The sequence below is a fragment of the Pelodiscus sinensis genome, chromosome 8 (genome assembly GCF_049634645.1).
Source record: "Pelodiscus sinensis isolate JC-2024 chromosome 8, ASM4963464v1, whole genome shotgun sequence".
In the NCBI taxonomy this organism is placed as follows: domain Eukaryota; kingdom Metazoa; phylum Chordata; order Testudines; family Trionychidae; genus Pelodiscus; species Pelodiscus sinensis.
In genome coordinates, this window is record NC_134718.1 from 422020 (window position 1) to 446325 (window position 24306).

Sequence of the window (24306 nt, forward strand, 5' to 3'; positions counted from 1 at the left end):
CCTCCTCGGTTTTGTGTGATTCCCCTTTTTCAAGTGACAAGTTACTGCAGTGTGTATATTAACAGCCCCAGCCAGGACGGTTCATTTAGTGACACTATGGTCACTCTTACAGAATGGCTGTGTCTAGACTGGCCGGAAAACCTTGCCAGCTGTCTACACTGGCTGCTTGAATTTCCGCAAGAACACTGACGCTCTCCTGTAAGATTGTCAGTGTTCTTGCGGAAATACTGTGCTGCTCCCGTTCGGGCCAAAGCCCTCTGGCGCAAATCATTTGCACAAGAGGGCCAGTGTAAACAGCACAGTAATGTTTTCCGCAAAAAAGCCCCAATGGCGAAAATGGCGATTGGGGCTTTTTTGCAGAAAACCGCATCTAGATTGGCCACGGATGCTTTTCTGCAAAAAGTGCTTTTGCAGAAAAGCATCCTGCCAATCTAGACACGATTTTCCGAAAATGCTTTTAACGGAAAACTTTTCCGTTAAAAGCATTTTTGGAAAATCATGCCAGTGTAGACATAGCCAGCGCGTGTATGATCACGGTTATATCTGTGATGTGGGCCCCACAGCAAGGTGAGATGAAGCCAAAGCAGGCCGAGGACATGCTTGGGGCTCAGGGAGATTAGTGTGACGATGGGATTGACAGCTGCAGCTTCTGGGTGAAATTCTGAGTGAAATCAATGGCAAAATTCCCATTGGCTTAAGTGGGGTCAGGATGTCTCCCTCCAAGTGTCTCTTGGTCACTGCTCCCCGAGGACCTGCCATACTAACTGCACGTCTTACTTTGCTAGGAAGACTGGATTTGAGATGATCATTCCAGGGAAGCTCTGATTTGGTGCTATACTTTCCCCGATCTACCTGGCCCCTGGCAGATCTGTGTCACTCATTGGACAGGGACACGAGGGAAAACACTGGTCTGGGGATGGTATGCGAAGTAATGAAGCTTTCAAACAGACAGGACATTGAGATTAACACTGCGCTCTAGGGCTTATCGGAGAGGCTTGATCTAAAACTTCTCTGCACCCAAACTTGCTGCCCAGAGACATGCACATGTAAATGGCCGCAGTTGTGCCCACAATTAAGGGTGACTGTGTTGAGCAAAAGCCCTACGGTGTGACTACTGCCTTGTGCAGTTTCTGTCATCTGAAGAAGCAGGCTGCGCCCATGAAAGCTCATGGCACCATCGGTCTTGGAGGAGCTCAGGACCATTTGCTGTTTTAAGTGGATGTGGTGTGATCACCGTTCCTCCATCTGCAGCATCAGCCCTCCCTTGTGAACGCTGCAGACACATGGCCCGGCTGTCAGGGAAAGCCACTGATGCTGCAGAGCGCTGCCGTGATCGTTCCTGCCTGCTGACCTCGGGAGGCATGTGCACGTGGCGCACGTGGAGCCAGGCTCAGGCAGTAGCTCTGTAGATGTAGCCAAGGAAGAGGATGAGTTTAGAGCCCCAGTGTGAGCGCTGAGTGAGACTGGCAGCTGGGGCTCTGGGGTTTGCTGCCTTGGGCTGTGTGGACCTAGCCGTGTGATCTGAGTCTTAGTGGCCAGGGGGCTGTTCTGGGGTAAGCTGGCGGGCAGGGTCTGTAGTTGGTGTTGGCCTAATAGCTTATGAGAGAAAATAACCCCAGGAAGAGACGGGGGCAGCTCCTAGCTGTAGAAATCCAGGGGCTGAGCTGGGTGCCACTGTGATGCAAACACTGAACCGTGCTATTGGGCTGGTCAGTAATTTGGGCCTGGCCTCTCTAATGAGCGGTCACACGGAGCTGAGGCCTCGGAGTTCACAGGTAGGGTTTGGTGCTGTGTGCATCCGCGTTGCGGTCAGGCTTCACCCCGGGTGTGTCTGGCCTAATGTTCTCATTCAAACTCCTCGGTTCCCTCAGGAAGCCAGGACAGAGGCTTCGTACTTCGTAGACGAGCTGAGCCCCACAAGGGTCGGGGGGCTCACAACATCTGCAGTCAGCAGGCACCTCTGGCCCCGCCTCTCCTTGCTGCATGTGTTTGACAGAGTGAGGCCAAAGCTGAGTGCTCTGGCCTCTTCTCTGCAACTCCAGAGCAACCTCTCCTGTGCGGCGTCGGACATGTACAGCTGCCCTTTAGTGCTAGCTCCTGTCCTGACCTCACACTGGCCCGCCACTCACCAAGCCATGTGACTGACACCTGTCTCCTCAGCTTTCACACGTCTGCTGAAAAGGGTTTCCCTCCTGCCCCCTCTGCCTTTCTCTCCTTGGCTTCTGTTCCGGTCTCTGATGGAGAGAGCGTCTGCTCCGCACAGCGCTCCCAAACACAGTCACTTTGTATGAAGGGGCCAAATCTCAACCCATCTGCTCCTCCTTGCTTGCTGCCCTGGCTCCCAGCGTGCACTGCAGCCCATTGCAACTTCGGCCTGCACTTTCCAGGTGTGGCCTACATCTCCGAGCTGGCTTCTTTCGGCGTCCCTTCCCATGCCCCTCTGCGCTTCCAACGACACCTGCCACAACTGTCGCCATTGCGCCTTGTAAATTGTCCAAGCTCTTTCTGTCACCAAATTCAAACCTCTCCTATAAGCCAGCTTCTAAAACAGTTTACATAAGGGCGCTTATTTGCAGTTCAATTACAGGTGGCCTTGGGCTCTTGTATGATGGGGGGAGTATCCCAAGGGGGTGCTGGTCTCATTGATTTGTTTCCAGCTTTTTTTTTTTAGTCTTTGAAATCTGCTATGTATTTGGGAGACTGTATCTGTGCATGAGTCTGTCTCTTCAAGAGCTCCTCCTAACCAGTAAGAGCTAGCACCACCAAATTCTGTAGGCAGCTTCCTCTTCTCCTAATCTAACACAAGGGAAAGGCTTGGTTGTGCCAGGAAAATGGGGTTGCCAGGAATGGGATTGCTTCTCCGAAAACCATACAGAAAAGAGACAGAATTCCCAGGTAGGTGGAAGGGGCTGGCTGGAGGCACGCTCCTCACTTCCCTGTCCAGGACTGCCCCTGACCCAAGTCTCCCAAACCCAAGCATCCTCCAGGGAGGGTGTGGTGTGGTGAAGCTGCCCCTCACCCGTAATCTGTTCCTCAGGGAGCCAGGGGACGTGTCCAGTTTGCTGCATTCCTTGCTCTGGCTGGGGAGCGCAGGGGGCAGATGAATTTGGACCTGCCCCAGCTGGGAGACATGCTCCCCTCGCCTGGCTGTGCCTGCTGGAGCTGCAGTGGCCATGGAAAGGCGCGTCTCACCTGGCCCCAAGCTGCTGGGGTGAGAGAGGCAGCAGCACCGGGGCGGGGGGCAGGTGGCTCCATGGGGTACATGTGGGGAGCGGGCTTAAAAGCAGATCCAGAGCCAGTGGGGGTGGGGATGTGCACGTAGTCGACAGGGTTAACCAGGAAGCCCAGGTTTGTCAGTTACTCTTGCAGTCGACTGCACGCTGACATCCCTAGCAGGGATAGTTGGGTTTTCTACTATAGTGTTATAGTAAATATTTGCTCACCCAACAGTTTCAATTCCCCCCACTCACATTCAAATACCCAGGCCCTCACAGACTGTGCATGTGTCTCTGCCCCACATGTCCCTGGGAGAGGCTGCTGTGTAAATGTTGTAATTAGAAGGTGTAATTTCCTGTTCATTTGTTCACCCGAGTACCCCAACGTGCCACAGGCTTTGAGTCGCTGCCCTGGGAAGATCCAGGTTAGGGATCTCGATCTAGAAACAGACCCGAGCCAGGGAGGGGAAGTAACGAAGTTGAGCGTTGTTGTGGGCAGCACAGTTCTGGTTGTTCTAAATGAAAGTGTATCGCTGAAGAGAAGCTGCCCAGGCCTGGCTCTGACGCAGCTTCCCTGGCTCCTGGCCATAGCTGCTCCCCCCACATCTCCTGGGAGTCCTCCGTTCCTGGTGATTAACATGCATTGTGATTGTGTAGCAGTAGTACAACAGGACATTGGTAATACTGAGGTGTTTAAAACTTTGGGGGTGGTGACGGGTGTGTGGGGGGCGTGGAGCGAGGGAATCTAGTTGAGCAAGGGGCCTGGAGAGCTGGTGTGGGCAGCATGGCTGTGGGACCGCATTGTGCTGAGCTCAGCGCCATGTGTGACTGGAGAGGCGCACTGTGGGTGGCTCTGTCAAAGGGCTTTGTAGTGGCCATGACCAGTGAGAGTAGATTTGCTGCCTTGTGCTTGGCCTGGAAGTGAATGTTGCCTTTACTGGGGATTTCCTGCATTTCTAGTGATTGTGTCACTTGAAAATGTATTGGAACAAAATGCTCAGAGTGTTTTGTTGGGGGTACAGTATCTGCCGTGTTCCCGCGCCCCTCGCAGCCCAGCCGAGAGCAGGTACAGTATCTGCCGTGTTCCCGCACCCCTCGCAGCCCAGCCGAGAGCAGGTACAGTATCTGCCGTGTTCCCGCGCCCCTCGCAGCCCAGCCGAGAGCAGGTACAGTATCTGCCGTGTTCCCGCGCCCCTCGCAGCCCAGCCGAGAGCAGGTACAGTATCTGCCGTGTTCCCGCGGCCCCTCGCAGCCCAGCCGAGAGCAGGTACAGTATCTGCCGTGTTCCCGCGGCCCCTCGCAGCCCAGCCGAGAGCAGGTACAGTATCTGCCGTGTTCCCGCGCCCCTCGCAGCCCAGCCGAGAGCAGGTACAGTATCTGCCGTGTTCCCGCGCCCCTCGCAGCCCAGCCGAGAGCAGGTACAGTATCTGCCGTGTTCCCGCGGCCCCTCGCAGCCCAGCCGAGAGCAGGTACAGTATCTGCCGTGTTCCCGCGCCCCTCGCAGCCCAGCCGAGAGCAGGTACAGTATCTGCCGTGTTCCCGCGCCCCTCGCAGCCCAGCCGAGAGCAGGTACAGTATCTGCCGTGTTCCCGCGGCCCCTCGCAGCCCAGCCGAGAGCAGGTACAGTATCTGCCGTGTTCCCGCGGCCCCTCGCAGCCCAGCCGAGAGCAGGTACAGTATCTGCCGTGTTCCCGCGCCCCTCGCAGCCCAGCCGAGAGCAGGTACAGTATCTGCCGTGTTCCCGCGGCCCCTCGCAGCCCAGCCGAGAGCAGGTACAGTATCTGCCGTGTTCCCACGCCCCTCGCAGCCCAGCCGAGAGCAGGTACAGTATCTGCCGTGTTCCCGCGCCCCTCGCAGCCCAGCCGAGAGCAGGTACAGTATCTGCCGTGTTCCCGCGGCCCTCGCAGCCCAGCCGAGAGCAGGTACAGTATCTGCCGTGTTCCCGCGGCCCCTCGCAGCCCAGCCGAGAGCAGGTACAGTATCTGCCGTGTTCCCGCGGCCCCTCGCAGCCCAGCCGAGAGCAGGTACAGTATCTGCCGTGTTCCCGCGGCCCCTCGCAGCCCAGCCGAGAGCAGGTACAGTATCTGCCGTGTTCCCGCGGCCCCTCGCAGCCCAGCCGAGAGCAGGTACAGTATCTGCCGTGTTCCCGCGGCCCCTCGCAGCCCAGCCGAGAGCAGGTACAGTATCTGCCGTGTTCCCGCGGCCCCTCGCAGCCCAGCCGAGAGCAGGTACAGTATCTGCCGTGTTCCCGCGGCCCCTCGCAGCCCAGCCGAGAGCAGGTACAGTATCTGCCGTGTTCCCGCGCCCCTCGCAGCCCAGCCGAGAGCAGGTACAGTATCTGCCGTGTTCCCGCGGCCCCTCGCAGCCCAGCCGAGAGCAGGTACAGTATCTGCCGTGTTCCCGCGGCCCTCGCAGCCCAGCCGAGAGCAGGTACAGTATCTGCCGTGTTCCCGCGGCCCTCGCAGCCCAGCCGAGAGCAGGTACAGTATCTGCCGTGTTCCCGCGGCCCCTCGCAGCCCAGCCGAGAGCAGGTACAGTATCTGCCGTGTTCCCGCGCCCCTCGCAGCCCAGCCGAGAGCAGGTACAGTATCTGCCGTGTTCCCGCGGCCCCTCGCAGCCCAGCCGAGAGCAGGTACAGTATCTGCCGTGTTCCCGCGGCCCCTCGCAGCCCAGCCGAGAGCAGGTACAGTATCTCCCGTGTTCCCGCGGCCCCTCGCAGCCCAGCCGAGAGCAGGTACAGTATCTGCCGTGTTCCCGCGCCCCTCGCAGCCCAGCCGAGAGCAGGTACAGTATCTGCCGTGTTCCCGCGCCCCTCGCAGCCCAGCCGAGAGCAGGTACAGTATCTGCCGTGTTCCCGCGGCCCCTCGCAGCCCAGCCGAGAGCAGGTACAGTATCTGCCGTGTTCCCGCGCCCCTCGCAGCCCAGCCGAGAGCAGGTACAGTATCTGCCGTGTTCCCGCGGCCCCTCGCAGCCCAGCCGAGAGCAGGTACAGTATCTGCCGTGTTCCCGCGCCCCTCGCAGCCCAGCCGAGAGCAGGTACAGTATCTGCCGTGTTCCCGCGCCCCTCGCAGCCCAGCCGAGAGCAGGTACAGTATCTGCCGTGTTCCCGCGGCCCCTCGCAGCCCAGCCGAGAGCAGGTACAGTATCTGCCGTGTTCCCGCGGCCCCTCGCAGCCCAGCCGAGAGCAGGTACAGTATCTGCCGTGTTCCCGCGCCCCTCGCAGCCCAGCCGAGAGCAGGTACAGTATCTGCCGTGTTCCCGCGCCCCTCGCAGCCCAGCCGAGAGCAGGTACAGTATCTGCCGTGTTCCCGCGCCCCTCGCAGCCCAGCCGAGAGCAGGTACAGTATCTGCCGTGTTCCCGCGGCCCTCGCAGCCCAGCCGAGAGCAGGTACAGTATCTGCCGTGTTCCCGCGCCCCTCGCAGCCCAGCCGAGAGCAGGTACAGTATCTGCCGTGTTCCCGCGCCCCTCGCAGCCCAGCCGAGAGCAGGTACAGTATCTGCCGTGTTCCCGCGCCCCTCGCAGCCCAGCCGAGAGCAGGTACAGTATCTGCCGTGTTCCCGCGGCCCCTCGCAGCCCAGCCGAGAGCAGGTACAGTATCTGCCGTGTTCCCGCGGCCCCTCGCAGCCCAGCCGAGAGCAGGTACAGTATCTGCCGTGTTCCCGCGCCCCTCGCAGCCCAGCCGAGAGCAGGTACAGTATCTGCCGTGTTCCCGCGCCCCTCGCAGCCCAGCCGAGAGCAGGTACAGTATCTGCCGTGTTCCCGCGCCCCTCGCAGCCCAGCCGAGAGCAGGTACAGTATCTGCCGTGTTCCCGCGGCCCCTCGCAGCCCAGCCGAGAGCAGGTACAGTATCTGCCGTGTTCCCGCGGCCCCTCGCAGCCCAGCCGAGAGCAGGTACAGTATCTGCCGTGTTCCCGCGCCCCTCGCAGCCCAGCCGAGAGCAGGTACAGTATCTGCCGTGTTCCCGCGCCCCTCGCAGCCCAGCCGAGAGCAGGTACAGTATCTGCCGTGTTCCCGCGCCCCTCGCAGCCCAGCCGAGAGCAGGTACAGTATCTGCCGTGTTCCCGCGCCCCTCGCAGCCCAGCCGAGAGCAGGTACAGTATCTGCCGTGTTCCCGCGGCCCCTCGCAGCCCAGCCGAGAGCAGGTACAGTATCTGCCGTGTTCCCGCGGCCCTCGCAGCCCAGCCGAGAGCAGGTACAGTATCTGCCGTGTTCCCGCGGCCCCTCGCAGCCCAGCCGAGAGCAGGTACAGTATCTGCCGTGTTCCCGCGGCCCCTCGCAGCCCAGCCGAGAGCAGGTACAGTATCTGCCGTGTTCCCGCGCCCCTCGCAGCCCAGCCGAGAGCAGGTACAGTATCTGCCGTGTTCCCGCGGCCCCTCGCAGCCCAGCCGAGAGCAGGTACAGTATCTGCCGTGTTCCCGCGCCCCTCGCAGCCCAGCCGAGAGCAGGTACAGTATCTGCCGTGTTCCCGCGCCCCTCGCAGCCCAGCCGAGAGCAGGTACAGTATCTGCCGTGTTCCCGCGGCCCCTCGCAGCCCAGCCGAGAGCAGGTACAGTATCTGCCGTGTTCCCGCGGCCCCTCGCAGCCCAGCCGAGAGCAGGTACAGTATCTGCCGTGTTCCCGCGCCCCTCGCAGCCCAGCCGAGAGCAGGTACAGTATCTGCCGTGTTCCCGCGGACCCTCGCAGCCCAGCTGAGAGCAGGCCCCGCGAGCGAGGTGCTCACGGGCTGAGAGGGAGACAGTTCTTGCCCCAAAGAGACGAGTCTCAATACCCAAGGCCGACAGAGGGATGGGAGGGCTGGAAATGCTCCAGCTTAGAAACGCCAGTTCTCCCGACTCTGTCCAGTGCCAGCCCCCTGCAGCCAGGGAGGTAGAATCCTGTTTGGTTAGTTAACATTGTTTAACCGGTGAACTGATTAAAGGGGGTGGATGGCAGGCTGTTCCTGGCCATCTTCTGGCCCCATGAGGGCAGGAGTAGCCCTTGGCCCATGGTGGGCTGTTCCCTGGGTACCAGTTACCCGTTAACATCCCTGACCGGAACATGCTGCTTCCCAATGGCCTCCATCTAAACTGTAAATGAAAACCATTAAGAAGGTTGCAAAGTGTGAGAATTAGGAAGGCTCAAGCAACTGTAATTCACTGCCCTAGTGCATGTTGCCTATCAGGCAGCTGCTAACTCCGTAGTCACATACTCCATATCCACGGGGCCCCTGTCTCAGGTAAGGGACAGGATCAGTGGGATCATGTTAGGGACCCGTGTGTATCCTGTGCAACCTCCCAGGTGTCCTAGCTGTAAACATTCTGGGAAGGGGACTGCCAGTAACAGCACCTTAGTGACAGAGCTAGAACTCAGGGCCTTCTGACGCCTAGTCCTACGCGCATTGCCCGGAGCACGTGGCCTTCATGCTGGAGTGGGTATCCTGGGTATCTCAAGGTGGGCACCCAGAAAATGAGGAACAGCTAATCATCGATGGCCAGCTGGCAAAGTTTGATTTAAAGGCCTTTTACACTGAATGAGGCAGGTGTCCTATAGAAAAATAACCGGCGATCGGGTTCTTAAAGCCGTGATCGCCTTGCACAAGGAGGAAGCATTATGGCTGCACACACATTTCCTAGTTTCGATGGACTAGATTTTGCCACTTAACTATTGGTTTAATGTTTCTTGTACATACTGTAAGTGTGAAGGAGAACGAAGAGCTGTGAAGAGGTACGAAGCTTCTTAGAGGAAGCAGGAAAATCTCCCTTTCCCAGAGCTAGCCGCTCACCACAGCAGTCTGCATGTATCAGAATTCCCCTGATGGGGACAGGACGCCTCTCCTCCTCCCCAGGCCAGGGGCGTGGGCTCTGCCAGGTGGCATGTGTCCTTGCTGTTTCCTTGTTTTGTTTGTGACCAGTGGTGCTTACTGCCTTTACTCCCCAGGCAAGTGCGCGGTGTGAATGGGTCAAGCAAGGGTCTCCCTGCCCCAAGGAGCTTGCAGAATAACACAACGGTGAGGGAGCATGTGTGCGCGCCCTTTCCTGGGAAGGGAGGATGGTGTAGGCAAGCGTGTGCTGAGGAGTTGGCCACGGTAGGATTTTAGGCTTGAGACTGCCTGGCGGTCCTAGTGAGAGAAGGAAAGCAAGTCAGGACCCAGTGGTGTTGGCACAAGCCCTGTGTAAGGGTGTGAGGCTCGGGAACATCTGTAGCGCTCTCAGTGTGTAGCCGTCTGCCACGATTCTACATCTCGTGTCCCGGTGACAGCTGCAGCGAGCCTGTGGTCCAGGCAGAACAGCTGGAGAGTGTACGGAATCAGAGCCAGGCCAAAGTGGGGTCTGAGGTTCTAGAGCTGGAGTCTGGTTCCAAGAATTGACAGTACATTGGCGTGGGAGCAAGGGGCTTGGAGGAGGCCTGGCTGAAATGGGATTTTCTGATTAAATGTCAAAAAGAAAGTTTGCTCTTTGGTAAGAATCTGTTCCAATTCTTCTGATTCTTTTTGGGTTAAAGTTGGATTTTCTCTGTTAATGGGAGACTGGTTCCTCCCTGGGCACTAGCGGAGAGCAGCTCAGATTTGCAGGGAGATACAGATCCATAGAGAACATCAGCCATTCTCATGCAAGCCTAGCACGCACACCGCAAATCACCGCTTTGCTCTTTTCTCTCTCTCTCTGTGACTTTCTGTTTCTCAAAGATTGTCCCACTTTCTTCTGGTGACTCCTGCTGTCGCACACCCCGTAGCCAGCTTTAGCCACGCCATACCTGGGGGAGTGCAATATGGAGGGTGAAGCCGGCGCTGGAGGAGTGCCCCGCTGGCTGGCTTTCTGATATAAGGCTTCTATTGCTGAGACTCCCATCTGTTAAGGTGCCTTCTCTGTCTGATCAAAGACTTATCTGGGCTGTTGGGTTGGTTGGCTTGTGACACTAAGGCATACGTCTAATACTCTTTATCAACCTCCAAGGGTTCCTTTACATCGCTGCCTTGTCTCTTAAGTTCCAGGGCCCCATGTGTCTGTGAATGTGCTAAACTGCCAGCAAAATAGGATGGAGAAGACCCATCTTTCCAATGTACAGTACACTCCATTGATTTTATCTACATCCATCCTAAAGGGCTCAAACACATTTCACCATCCTCTGTCAGGTCACCCTCGCTCCGAGTGGTGGCTTCTCTGGGTAAGGATGCAACCCTCATCTTCTGCCTTGCGTTTCCCCAAAGATGGAGATTCAGTTATTGAACATTTCTTGTCCAGCCTTATTTCAAATGCAAGGAGAGAGGCTGAGGTATGTGGGAAATGGATCTGAAATCTGAGTCACTGTGCAGCAGAAACGTGACAAAGGGCTTGTCTTCACTACATGGAAGATCACTGCTGCCGCAGTTGATCTTCTGGAGTTTGATTTAGCGAGTCTAGTTAAGACTCACTAAATCGAACTCAGAGGGCACCCTCGCTGGCATCTGGTAGTCCTCCTTTTGCAAGGAATAAGGGAAGTCGCCAAGGTATTCTATGTAGCTGGAGTTGCGTGCCTTATACCGAGCTGCTGGGTCTAGCGTAGACCTGGCTAAGTCTCCATTACCCCTTTACTGCTGTCTAACGTGGTCTGGTCCATTCTATGTAGATGGCCCCATGACCCACCACCACGGTGCCACCTGCTGATCACGTGAGGAATCAACTCTTCAGCCCTGGACCGCCCCCTGCTGGCCGGTGTCATGCCTGCTGTGCCCAGTTCTCCACCACTCTGTGTTAGGACCCACGTCCCTCCCAGATGGCGGCGTCCTCCCCTCTGGGTACTACCCTGTCGCAGTGCCCCCACACTCTGGGGTCCTCCCTCTCAGGGTCCCCTAAACCCACTCTGCCTCAGTGACCCTACTGCCAGTGGTCATCTAGCCCCTTCCCTCCGGGGAAAGTGCAGCCTGACATGGCCACTCGTCATAGGCCAAAGGTGGGGGCCTGTTGTCTTTTACCTGCCATGGCAGCCTCCCAGCAGCCCTACCGCCCCTCAGGCCTCTGTTGCTGGACCTCAGGCTGGAGCTCCCTTGCCTTTCCCCAGCACTGCTCTGTCTTTGGTACCTTGGCTAGCAAGCTCCTTCTCGCTCCAGTGCTAAAGTGAGGTGTGCTCAGCCTTGCCAGCCATCTCCTTTATACAGCCCTGCTGGGCTGTGATTGGCTGCTGCAAGGCCTCTCATGATTGGCCCCTAGCTACAGCCCACTGCCAGGGCTGTTTTAACCCTTTGTGTGCCTGGAGCAGGGTGACCACCCACTGCACACTAAACAACATTATAACCAGGTTAAAGCGTCTCTGCTTCCTGAGCCCCCGCTGGCTGGCCTGGCGGAAAGGACAGAGGGAGTTGAAGGGTACGGGGCTGGGGCTGGGGCTGGGGCTGGGGCTGGCTCTGCCAGGCTGCAGATTCCTTGGGGGGCTGCCACACGGGGCTCTGGGGAAGCTGCTAATCTTGGAACTGGGAGGCAGTGAGGTGCTGAAATGGGTCACCTGCCCTGGTCCTGGGGAGGGGCGGGGAAGAGAGACGGTTGCCTGGCTTTCTCTTCATGGGCAGGCAGGCTCCGGGGCGTCATGCTGCTGCCATTGGGCTGAGTCAGGGATTCTGGGCTCTGCTGCAGCCCTGACTCTGTGTTTGTTCAGTCCTGGGCCCGCCCTGCCTTGGAGGGATTACGCAGCTCTGAGGTGAGAGGGGAATGGTTCTTGGCCAGAAGTCAGGGGTGGTGACTCAGTGCAGATCTCTGGGAGCGTGGAGCTCTCCCAAGAATCTGCTCTTCCTGCTGGCGTGTGGACAAGGCTGTTACTGCAGGGTCACGCTCTCCGGGCTCTTGGGCTCTTGGGCTTTGCTTTACCTGTATGTCCAGAGGGTTAGATTCCGTAACATCCCAGCCCGAAAGAAGCAGAGAGTCGTGAACTCCCAGATGCCGGTTTGCAGTGGGTGGTCACTCCTGGGGGGGAAAGCAGGCCGAGGCCCTGGAAAAACGAATAATACAGCGGAACAAGTAACCCTCGGAGGCTGGTTTGCTGCCTTTAAACAAAGGAGCACACTGACAGGGCCCAGAGAAAGATACCTCCAGCCCACACGCCATGTCAGGGAAGTCCCAGCGCATTCAGCAAAGGGCCACTTTCCCTACACGCTAAACCTGGGGCTTGGAAGGGTGGCCTTAGCAATGCTGCACCACTCTGCATGCACAGAGAGCATGAATTCCGGACGCCCCGGAGGCAGCTGATGGAGGTGGGAATAAGAGCAGGGAGGGCTTGTGCTTCCTAGGGACGTGCACAGTCTTTGCTCAGAATCTCCAGAAATCCTGGGAGCAGGTTTTGAGCTCGCAACTGCCCGTTCCTTCCCATCAGCTCTCCCTTTTCTCTGTAAGAGCCACACCCTTCCAATTCAGCGTGGCTTCCCCCTCTGCATTCAGTGGCTCCTGTGACCCAGTAAAAGTGGTTAGCGGCTGAGAGTTTGAGCTGCAGTGAGACTAAACTGTTGCTTAATTGAACGTATGAACTCCCCAGATCCCTAAGGCTTCTCACATTGTTACTGTGCCACCCACGCCCAGAGAGCTGTTCCATTAACCCTTTGTGTGGTTCCTCAGCAGCTGGGTGAAAACCCTGCTCTGCCCTCGCACAGCTGACAGAAGCGCGAGTTGGCTGGGACATTAGTGGTAGCTTGAGCAATTGATTTGTACGCCCTTCAGTTGTGGGCTCTCTTCGAAAATCCTGTTGGAATAAATATGTGTTAGTGGATCATGCAGGCACCCCCAGTGCCACTTGGAGGTCGGGCCGGGCCATACAAGCTACAAGGCCTCCTTGTTACCTTCACGCCACAGCTTGGCCCTGTGGTGGGCTCAGCCCTCCAGACAGGTCACATTTCCAAGGCCACTGCTTGTGGGATGTTGATCTAGAGTCCGGTAACAAGGAGGTCTTTTAGGGCTAAGCAAGGCATTCAGCACTTCCCCCTTGGCTTGGGTTCTCATGGTCTGGAGCAATGTTCCCTCTAGTCTTTCCCATCCATGTGCAGAATAAGTGTTATGTGCACTGAGGCATGTGCGAATGTGCACCACTAGTCGAAACAAAAAACCTAGCTGTGGGCGCTCTGCTGAGCAGCTGAGCAGCATCTACGGAGCGGCTGCCCAAGCGCCCAGCTTACAGGGAACACTTGTCTGGCCTCGCGTATCTTCAGAGTCTTCCCCAACCTAGGTTCCCCCAAGGGATAGGGTTCCATAGTTGTCCCTCTTTCGAGGTTGGTAGGGGAGCCTGGACCCTCCTCTCTACTAGGCTCAGATCCAGGATCCAGCTGAGTCCTGGACCCTGGGTGGCTAAGTGTCTACCTCCTTGCATCACTTATTACCACGCCCTCTCTTCCCACAGGGTACAGTAGATGTCTAAACAACAGATCAAGTCTCAGCCCTTCAAAGAATAACAGGGCTTGGTCAGGTCCCTGTCCTAGAAATGTGGGAGTGGAGGAGCCTTGATAGGTCATCTGACCCAGTCCCATGCCTTGAGCCAGGACTCAGGATCAGCTACAGACCGTTGGTGGCAGATGCTCACCTAAACTGTTCTTAAAAACTTTCAGTGACGGAGGGTCCACATCCTCCTTAGTAGCTTGGTCCAGTGCTTGACCACCTGGACAGTGTGTTCAACCGAAATCTCCCTACTGAAATGTAAGCCCCGCTACCCTTTATCCTGATCCTTGGAAAGTCGTGGAATATGGGAGAGATTCCAGAAGACTGGAAAAGGGCAAATAGAGCGCCAGTCTACAAAAACCCCCCAGGGAATTACAAACCAGCCAGCTTAACTTCTGTCCCCAGAATGATAATGGAGCGCATAGTTAGCAGCCAGTCGCAAACGCCTAGAACAGGGGGCGGGAAACTGTAGCAGGGCGTCAGCCCACTCCAAGTGAAACCAGGGTTCAGCCCAACCCTGGGAGAGGGCTGGGACTGTGGAGGAAGCCGGGAATTGGTGACAGGGAATGAATCATTTGATGATTACCTGCTCTGTTCCTTCTTCTGGGCGCCTGGCATTGGCCACTGTCAGAAGACAAGACCCTGACCTATGGTCTGAGCTGGCCTGGCCGCTCCTATGACATGATTCCTAAACATTTGATCCCTTTCTCTTCTCTTCTGGAGTTTATGCAGTTTGTCTTCATCTTTTCTGAAGTGTGGTGCCTAGAACTGGGCTCAGTACTCCAGCTGTAGCCTCATCAGTGCTGAGCAGAGCAAAAATATTATGTGTGTCCGGCATTCTACACTGCTGCTAGTACATCCCAGAGGGTTTGCTTTTTTTGCAATAGCATTACATTTTTTACTCATATTTAGTTTGCAATCTGCTATAACTTCTTGATCCTTTTCTGCAGTACTCCTTCCTAGACACTCATTCCCCATTGTGCATCAGTGCACGTGCAGTACTGTCCATTTGTCCTCATTGAATTCATCCTATTTACTTTAGTCCTTTTCTACAGTTTGTCAAAATCAGTTTGAATTCTGATTCTGACCTGCCAAGTACTTGTAACCCTCCAGCTTGGTATTATCTGCAAACCACACACGTGTGCTCTCTCTGCTATTGGACAAAATGTTTTTGAAGATATTGAATAGAATTGGCTGTGGGACAGATCCCTACGGACCACTTGAGCTTCTCTTCCAGGCTGACTGTGAACCATTGATAACTACTCTCTGAGTGTGTTTTTCCAACGTGTTGTGCACCACCTTTAGAGGAGGTTTGTCTACTCTATATTTTCCCAGTTTGCTTAAGAGGTTATGTGAAACAGTATTAAAAGCCTTACTAATGTTGAGATATACCCCAGGGATTTCATCTTTCCAGCTGCAAGGCTTCTACTTGTAGATAAGCTGAAGTTAAGCTGACTGGTCTGTAATTCCCTGCCTTGTACTTATTCCCCTTTTTACAGATAAGCACCATGTTTTCCCTTTTCTAGTCCTTTGTGTTCTCTCCCATCCTCCAGGAATTCTAGAAATAATCACTAATGGCTTGCAGATCTCTTCAGCCAGCTAGGATGTAATGGCATCTAAGCTGTATAAGCAATTCTGAACTTGCTCTTTCCCTGTTTTAGACTCAGATCCTCCCCTTGGCACTGATATTCATCCAGTTAATCATCCAGTCTCTGCTAACTTTTTGGTGCAAACTGAAAGAAGAGAGACATTTAACACTTCAGCTCTTGCTGCATCTGTTGCTGTTGCCAGGTCTCGTTGAGAAAGCTCTTTGGAATGTCTTCCCAGGTGCTCGGAGTGCAGGTCAGCTCACATGCCTGTCTGCCTGCCCGGGGCTCCTGAGCCTGTGAGCAGGGCTGCCTGGGCCCAAAGCAGCTTCTTAACCCCTTCCTCTCCAGGGTGGGGTTCGTATGCCCCATCGCATGGATACTGTTTAACTGACTTTGTTAGATACTTGGCAACAGGGCATCACAGCAGTGGTCCGTCGATCTGGGCGTTGGTGTGGCTCACATCTGCGTGTTGTATGCCCACCGGTCAGAATGGGAGAATCGTTCTTATTTGCATTTTACAGATGGAGACCGAGTCACAGAGGACGGAGGGACCTACTTCCAGTCTGGCAAAGTTGGTGGCCAAGCCAGGAATGAGAATCAGAGAATATAAGGCCAGACGTGACCGGACTAGCTCATGTCCCTGAGATCTCCTAACACAAGTTAGGAAGGCAGCAAGCCGGTCCCTGGTATGAAAAAGATTGAGAAGCACTGGGCTAGTCTGACTGCTTGTATATTACAGGACTCGAACCTACAACCTCCCGTCTCCAACCCCCTGCACTCCAGAGCCTTCTTGTCATAACTTCTGACTGCAGCCAGCACCAGCTACTTCAGAGGAAAGTGCAAGAACCCCCCCTTCAGGCCCATTATGGCATTGTGTGCCCATGGGGGAAGTTTCTCTTGAATGCCCATTATTTAACTAGCTGGTTTATGCCCTGGAGCAGGAAGGTTTAGTACAGGTTGGAGCTCTCTGGTCCAGCACCCTCGGGACCTGACTGGTCCTGAAGGAGGGAATTTGCCAGACCAGAGGGGGTCCTCTACCACCGGCTCCCCAGATCATCTGCCTGCCCCAGCTGCCCCCCGCTGGGGCTCTAGCACTTGATCCCAGCCCCAGTCCTGCTGTACCATGGATGTTGCTGGATGAGGGCGTCCCGGTTTTGGGAAGTACAACCTTTTATAATGTCAGCCTGTCTTGTGTACCGTATACGTTCATATTCTCATTATAAATGTCTCATCTTCTTCTGACTGTCACTAAAGTCCCGACCTCAGAGGTTGGTGTCTTGGGGCAAAGAGTTTCATAGGCTAATATGAGCTGTATAATATTTCCTTTTGCCAGTTTTAAATGAATCACCTTTCAGCGCTGGGAATGTCTAGTGCAGCGGTTCCCAGCCTTTTCCAGATGTGGACCTATTTCGACAATTCAGGACGACTTGGTGTGACCCAAGGCAATTCAAAAATGGGGGGAGGAGGGGGGACAGAGCCGCCTGGGGAGACACTTGGTGACTCTTTTGAAATGTAATGGCGACCCATACTTGGGTCCCGACCCATAGGTTGGGAAACCCTGGTCTAGTGTATTTGTATGGTGCTGTTCCGCTCTCTTGCTGGATTACAGTGCTGCGCGTTGTATCACATTTGCTGTCTTCCCCTCCTTGACTTTTCCCTTTGCTACATGTTAGTACCAAATGGTTGATAAATGAGTTACAACGGCGGTGGGAGCTTGAGACAGAGAACACCATCAGGACACCTCTGGTCCCTTCTCCTCCCTAGGCTTGGAGGGTTTGTTCTCTTCAGCATTTTTCCCACTGCTTGGTCTAGCTTGATTTTAAAGACAGCCGGCAAAGGAAAGACCAGTTTGTTAGTCTCCTTTTAGCTGTTTTGTAAGAGTGGAATGTTTCCTATGATACAGAAATATCAGTAAATAAGAGATGGGCCTTTGACCAGTCCAAAAATAATTGGTCAGTTGATCCATAAAATATTGGTCTAATAATGTTAAACATGGTGAAATATTTTAAAGGGCTAATTATTTCCCAAGTGACATTAGCGCCTGTGCGGATAGCGCTGGATTGCCAACATAGGTAGTGCCACTTGTGGGTGATTGAACTGTGTCAATGGGCACGGTGTGGCTACAGGAGCCATCTTACAGTGGCACAGCTGCATCAGTTCAGCCGTGTTGCTGTAAGGTCTCTTGTGCAGACGTGGCCTTAGTCTTTGTAGTGTCCGATAGACTTGGGCTTGGATCCATCGCCCTAATTACAAAACCCAAGTTCCTTAACAGAGGCTGTGCCCACACTGGAGCTCTTACAGGGGCACAGCCGGACCACTGCACCCGCCCCTGTAAAGTCTCCTTTGTAGCTGCTCTGTGCCAGTGGGACAGAGCTCTTCCACCTTCGTAGCACTAGCCACAATGCTGCTTCTGGCAGTGGAATTATGTCACTAAAGGGCATTTTTTCACATCTCTGAGCAACCAAAGTGCTAGTGCAGCCATGGTCTGAGGTATTCCAACTCCACGACGTGCAAACCACAGTGAAGTGACGTTCTGAAAAAGGAGCGGCACCGTGATGCAATCGAACAGGTCGGCTGCTGCCTGCGTCAGGGCATTCTAACTGGAATATTGGACAGTATTGAACCCTGCTCAGACGGTTTGACTTGCCAGACCTGGGAATGATAAGCCCAGACTTGCACAACTTACATTGCAGGACTCTTTGGATGACCCCGAGATGTGCCTAGGAAACCTTGCCAGATCTTAATCCGGGGCTGGGAAACTTTTTTTGGTTCAGGGGCCACTGACCCCCAGAAAAATCAGTCGGGGCTGCACGCAAGCGAGAAGCAAAAACCAAAACCAAAACCCCGCAACAACACACACGCTCGCCACCCTTATTGCTGTGGCTGACTGAGAAGCCCACATTCTCCTCACACACCAGAGCCGGGGGAAGGGGGACAGGCTAGTCGATTGTGTGTGCTCCAGCCCCACAGGGAGATAGTGGGGGGACTGGAGCACCAGCGTGGGCTCCCCATCTCTGGGAGGAGCCCCAAGCCTCAGGGGCCAGCTGCCAGTGCCCCGTCCCTTCCTTAATTGAAGGAATGGGGGTGTGGATTCCTTAACAAAGACCTCTTGTCTTTGAGGAGTTTGAGTCTGGTACCTGCTGCCGAGAAGGGCTGACTAGGACTGGTGAGATGCCTGTGTCCAGCCTGCATGGCACAGGTCATAGGCAATAAGCAAAACGTCATGGGAAGGGGGGCGAACAGTCGGAGTGCTGCAGGGGGCTGGCCACCGGCAGCTGCTCCAGTCCCCCCACTTCAGCTGTCTGGCCGCTGCTCCGGCAGTCCTGGAAGATGTCGTGGAGTCTGTGACCTCCAGGACAGAGCCCTTAGTAATAGCCTTTGGCTGCGTCCACGTTCTTCTTGGTTCGGCGGTCCCAGCTAGCCCTCAATAATTGTCCACCCCCTTTGTGCTAAGCAGCTAACAGCTACCCCGCCTCTCCTTCCTCCCCGGCTCGCCCCCAGTCTGCCACGGGTCCCTGCATTCCCGCCAGCCCCGATTTCCATCTTTTCGAAAATTGCCTTCCAGGGTGGTGCTGACGCGGGATATCAGGGCGTGCCCAGGGCTGCCTGGCTGCGCGCTACACACGTCGTGAAGAGATGGCCTTTGCCCACGGTGTCTCTGGGAGGGACACGATGAGACGGCAGGTCGCCCGGCAGCCAGGCAGGCCGTGGGCGTGACAAGGAGCCAGCCCCGTGTAGAGCTGTGTGCTGAGGGGCCAGGTGGGGACGCAGTGTGGCTCTGGATGTCTGCAGAGAGTTGGGGCAGATGGGAGAAGCCCTGTGGGGGCGTGCTGGAAACGGTGGGATGCGGAGTCTAGGCTCCCTGCTGGCTCTTCCTGCCCCTCTCTGCCACAGAGGCCTGTGTCTCTCTCCTTACTGGACGCGCCGGTTTCGTTCTCGCCCACAGCCCGCCCACGTCGGCGGGTTCTCGTTTGGGTTTTGCTCCTCAGAGCCACATGCTGGGTGTGGTCTCTCCTAGGCACGGGCCCTTCTGGGCGCACTAGGCAGGCTCCCAGAAGGGGTAGCTGGATGGATGGGGCTCTGTCCCTGTGGGGTACGGGGGTCACATGGAGAGTCGCATGGGGAGCTGCTCGTGACGGATCTGTTCAGTGCTTACAGCAGCCAGTCCCAGCCAGGTGTGCCCAGGGCGCTGCACAGGCCTCCTGCGTGCCAGCTGGCGGGGCTGAGGCCCTTTGCTGAGGGGTGCACGCCTTGCCCTGTGCGCTGGGCGCGTGGGAGAGACGTGACCAGACAGTGTCCTGTCCGGACACAGACTCTGCGTCGTTCCTGTGGGGCCCAGTGCACCCCATCAGCAGGCAGTCTGCGTTCTCCCCTCACCGGGCACTGCTGGGGAGCCAGGAGCTGAGGGGAGCCTCTGGCAGGGCCAGGCCTGGCTGTTCTCTGAGGTGCAGGCGGAGTGTGGGAGGGTGCTGTGGCAGGTCCGTGTCACCTGGGGGGGAGCCCTGCTGCTCTCGGGGGGGCAGCCCCTGGGTGAGGGAGCGGCAGCAGGTCTGGGCTCTGGTACTCTCTTAGGTGCAGTGTGGGCACGTCCTCACTCGCTTTGTGCACCCAGGCGTGTTTCATGGTGCTGTGTGCGCACGTCCTCACTCGCTGTGTGCACCCAGGCGTGTTTCATGGTGCAGTGTGCGCACGTCCTCACTCGCTGTGTGCACCCAGGCGTGTTTCATGGTGCAGTGTGCGCACGTCCTCACTCGCTGTGTGCACCCAGGCGTGTTTCATGGTGCAGTGTGTGCACGTCCTCACTCGCTGTGTGCACCCAGGCGTGTTTCATGGTGCTGTGTGTGCACGTCCTCACTCGCTGTGTGCACCCAGGCGTGTTTCATGGTGCAGTGTGTGCACGTCCTCACTCGCTGTGTGCACCCAGGCGTGTTTCATGGTGCAGTGTGTGCACGTCCTCACTCGCTGTGTGCACCCAGGCGTGTTTCATGGTGCTGTGTGTGCACGTCCTCACTCGCTGTGTGCACCCAGGCGTGTTTCATGGTGCTGTGTGGGCACGTCCTCACTCGCTGTGTGAACCCAGGCGTGTTTCATGGTGCTGTGTGTGCACGTCCTCACTCGCTGTGTGCACCCAGGCGTGTTTCATGGTGCTGTGTGTGCACGTCCTCACTCGCTGTGTGCACCCAGGCGTGTTTCATGGTGCTGTGTGCGCACGTCCTCACTCGCTGTGTGCACCCAGGCGTGTTTCATGGTGCTGTGTGCGCACGTCCTCACTCGCTGTGTGCGCCCAGGCGTGTTTCATGGTGCAGTGTTGGCACGTCCTCGCTCGCTGTGTGCGCCCAGGCGTGTTTCATGGTGCTGTGTGTGCACGTCCTCACTCGCTGTGTGCACCCAAGTGTGTTTCATGGTGCTGTGTGCGCACGTCCTCACTCGCTGTGTGCACCCAGGCATGTTTCATGGTGCTGTGTGCGCACGTCCTCACTCGCTGTGTGCACCCAGGCGTGTTTCATGGTGCTGTGTGCGCACGTCCTCACTCGCTGTGTGCACCCAGGCGTGTTTCATGGTGCTGTGTGGGCACGTCCTCACTCGCTGTGTGCACCCAGGCGTGTTTCATGGTGCTGTGTACGCACGTCCTCACTCGCTGTGTGCACCCAGGCGTGTTTCATGGTGCTGTGTACGCACGTCCTCACTCGCTGTGTGCACCCAGGCGTGTTTCATGGTGCTGTGTGGGCACGTCCTCACTCGCTGTGTGCACCCAGGCGTGTTTCATGGTGCAGTGTGTGCACGTCCTCACTCGCTGTGTGCACCCAGGCGTGTTTCATGGTGCTGTGTGTGCACGTCCTCACTTGCTGTGTGCACCCAGACGTGTTTCATTGTGCAGCGTGCGCACGTCCCCACTCGCTGGGTGCGCCCAGGCGTGTACCACTTCTCGAGCACTGCCAGGGGCAAGGGAAAGCTGCTGCTGTTTGTCTGCCTGCAGATCCCTGGCGCAGCCTCTGGCAGGCCGTGGCCCTCGTCCTGTGTCAGGGAAGCAGTGGGCTTCCTCTCCCGCCTCTTGTTTCCTTTCTGAGGGGAATTCATTTCCAGCCTCTCGCTGCTTCTTCCCTGCTTTCTCCTCTGCACTCGGCTCAAGTGCGCGCTTCGGCACCAGAGTGCGGAGAGGCAGTGGCCCCGGGGTGTGCCCAGGCGTGTTTCATGGTGCAGCGGGGAGGCAGGGCCCCAGGGCGGGGAGGCGAGGGCTGGGGGGGTGAGGGGCCCTGGGGTGGAGGGCCTGGGGCGGGGAGCCCCAAGGTGGGGAGGCAGGGCCCCAGGGCGGGGAGGTGGGGGTGGGGGGTGAGGGGCCCTGGGGCGGGTAGGCGGGGGGGCGAGGGGTGAGGGGCCCCGGGGTGGAGGGCTCAGGGCGGGGAGGTGGGGTGCCCCAATGTGGGGAGTCAGGGGTGAGGGCTGGAGGGTGAGGGCCTGGGGCAGGAGGCGGGGGGCTCCAAGGTGGGGAGGCGGGGTCCTGGGGCGGGAAGGCGGGGGTGGGGGGTGGGGGGCCCTGGGGCTAGGGGTGGGGGGGTGAGGCGGGGGTCCCGGGGTGGAGAGGTGGGACAGGGCAGTGGAAGTGCTGCCAGCCGCTGTTGGTGCAGGGCCCGTTTTCCTTGGTCGGTCTCAGCTTTTGCACCGCACTCACTGCTCTGTGTCTCTGCTGACAGCGTGTTCCTGGCCATGTGTCTCGGCCTGAGGGGTGGCATCTGGCTGCGTCCTGCCTGCAGCCCCTGAGCGATGGAGGCCGGCTCCGTGGTGCGAGCGGTCTTTGATTTCCGCCCCAGCGTCTCCGAGGAGCTGCCCCTGTTTGTGGGGGATGTCATAGAGGTGCTGGAGGCCGTGGACGAGTTCTGGCTCCTCGGGAAGAAGGAGGGGGTCACAGGTAAGGGCTGAAAGGTGCCCCACAAATGGAGGTTCTGGTCCCAGCTCTGGCACTAACCTGCCTGGGGTCAGTGGTCCTCACCCTGTGGACTGTCTGAGCTAGTGGTCCCCGAACTATGAAACACGCCCCTCGAACTATGAAACACGCCCCTCGAACTGTGAAACGCCCCTCGAACTGTGAAACACGCCCCTCGAACTGTGAAACGCCCCTCGAACTGTGAAACACGCCCCTCGAACTAGGAAACACGCCCCTCTAGAGGATGGGAGGGGCCGTGGGGCCTGGGCCAGCCCCCGGGGGGGGGGGCAGGAAGGGAGCACCCCCCTGCTCTGCTCTCACCCCCAGCCGCAGGTCCTGTCTTGGCTCTAGGCCATGGTTCTGCTCCTGACCATGACCTCCCCCAGCTCACAGGCCCACTTCGGGTCCTGGTTCCCATCCGAGACTCAGGGGCACTGATCAGGGAAGGGGGGTGCGGATAGCAAAGGTCGGGTAACTTCGGGCTGGCTAGTTACCCCAGCTGGCTGCATTCCCACTTGGCCAAGGGCCGTTCTCCTGGCAGGTAAGGGGCCAGGGCTCGGAGCCTTCTCTCCTTCGGCCTGGCACCTGCAGGTGAAGGCTCATTGTGCTAGGTGCTGTGCAGGCCCTGACGAGCTTAATGTAGGCAATAGGATGGGGCCACGAAAGGGTGCTCCTGCACCCACCTTCCGCCCGGACCCTGCCCCCCAACCTGCTCCCGCACCCACCTTCCGCCCGGACCCTGCCCCCCAACCTGCTCCCGCACCCACCTTCCGCCCGGACCCCGCCCCCCAACCTGCTCCCGCACCCACCTTCCGCCCGGACCCCGCCCCCCAACCTGCTCCCGCACCCACCTTCCGCCCGGACCCCGCCCCCCAACCTGCTCCCGCACCCACCTTCCGCCCAGACCCCGCCCCCTCACCCACCTTCCGCCCGGACCCTGCCCCCCAACCTGCTCCCGCACCCACCTTCCGCCCGGACCCTGCCCCCCAACCTGCTCCCGCACCCACCTTCCGCCCGGACCCCGCCCCCCAACCTGCTCCCGCACCCACCTTCCGCCCGGACCCCGCCCCCCAACCTGCTCCCGCACCCACCTTCCGCCCAGACCCCGCCCCCTCTTAGAGTATTTTGCAGGTTTTTTTGCTCAACCGGTTCTGGCAGGGCTTTTTTTTTTTTCTTTTTGCTTGCCAGAATTGCCCTAGGGGTTCCTTGAAATTATTTAAAGCTGAAAAGGGTTCTGTGGCCAAATAAAATTGGGAAACACTGATCCAGCTCACTTCTCTGGGATTGTTCCACCCCAGAATCTGTAAACCCATCGAGGGGCGCAGAGCACCTCCACGGGAATCAGCCTCACCGTAGCGTGAGAACCTGTCTGTTGTAGCATTGTGAGATCTGCCCTGCCCGCCAGGCTGGCTGCTGAGTCAGCTCACCCGGTGAGCACCAAGAAATGGCACCGCAGAGAGTGGCATGTCGGCCAAGGGAACTTCCCGAATTGCCAGACACGGCCTTGCCTGGGTGACCCAGTGGGGAAGCCCAGTGACAGCATTGATGCAGCTGGGCTAAGAGCACGTCACACGCTGACGGCTCCACCGAACCGACAGCCCAAGTCTTGCCATCGGGTCCGTGCGCGGCGCCCCAGGGGCCAGGGTTGGGGTTTCGGTTTCTGACCAGAATACCCTCATCTCTTGCTCCTGACCTGGGCCTTCCCTGGCACCGGACCGAGAGGGGAGGCGAACGCTTGCTTGCTTGCTCTCCCTGGCGTGGGAGGGTCACTCATGCACTGGGGCCTGGGCCGCTCTGTGGACATCCGGAGGAGGGGACTGTCCTTTTCTTACTTAATAAAGAAGAACATTTGAGAACCCTCCGGAGCTCCAGATTTCCAGGGGTCCTGGGGATGGGGTAAGGGAGAGCCTGAGTGACGAGGAGGTGGCGGTGGGCTGGGGTGTCCGTGTGCCGCCACAGTGAGGAGTCCTTGCGTCTCGTTCCAGGGCAGTTCCCCAGCAGCTTCGTGGAGGCCGTGGCTCTTCCCAGTTTGACGCAGGGAGAGAAGCTGTTTGTCTGCACAAATGACTTCGCGTCCCAGGAGCCGGGGAGCCTGTCGCTGCAGAGAGGTAACTGCTCCTCCTTGGGCTCCTGCCTTGCCTGTCGCTCGTGTGCCGGGGCACAGAGGGCTCCTAGCCGCACGGTGGGTTGTGGGCCTGCAGGCGGCTTTGTG

General features: G+C 57.7%; 1 protein-coding gene across 3 annotated transcripts in view; it reads left to right on the forward strand.

Moving 5' to 3' along the window:
• The window catches only part of DNMBP (dynamin binding protein), an 89475-nt gene that overhangs the window by 4628 nt on the left and 60541 nt on the right, over positions 1-24306 (forward strand). For 2 of the 3 annotated variants that reach the window (XM_075934443.1, XM_075934445.1), the window contains exons 2-3: positions 21865-22079; positions 24080-24202. In XM_075934443.1, coding sequence (XP_075790558.1) covers positions 21935-22079; positions 24080-24202 — 268 coding nt within the window. In that variant the 5' untranslated portion in view covers positions 21865-21934. Of the gene's footprint in view, positions 1-15693; positions 15859-21864; positions 22080-24079; positions 24203-24306 lie in introns of all 3 variants that reach the window. The other variant, XM_075934444.1, reaches the window with a different exon arrangement.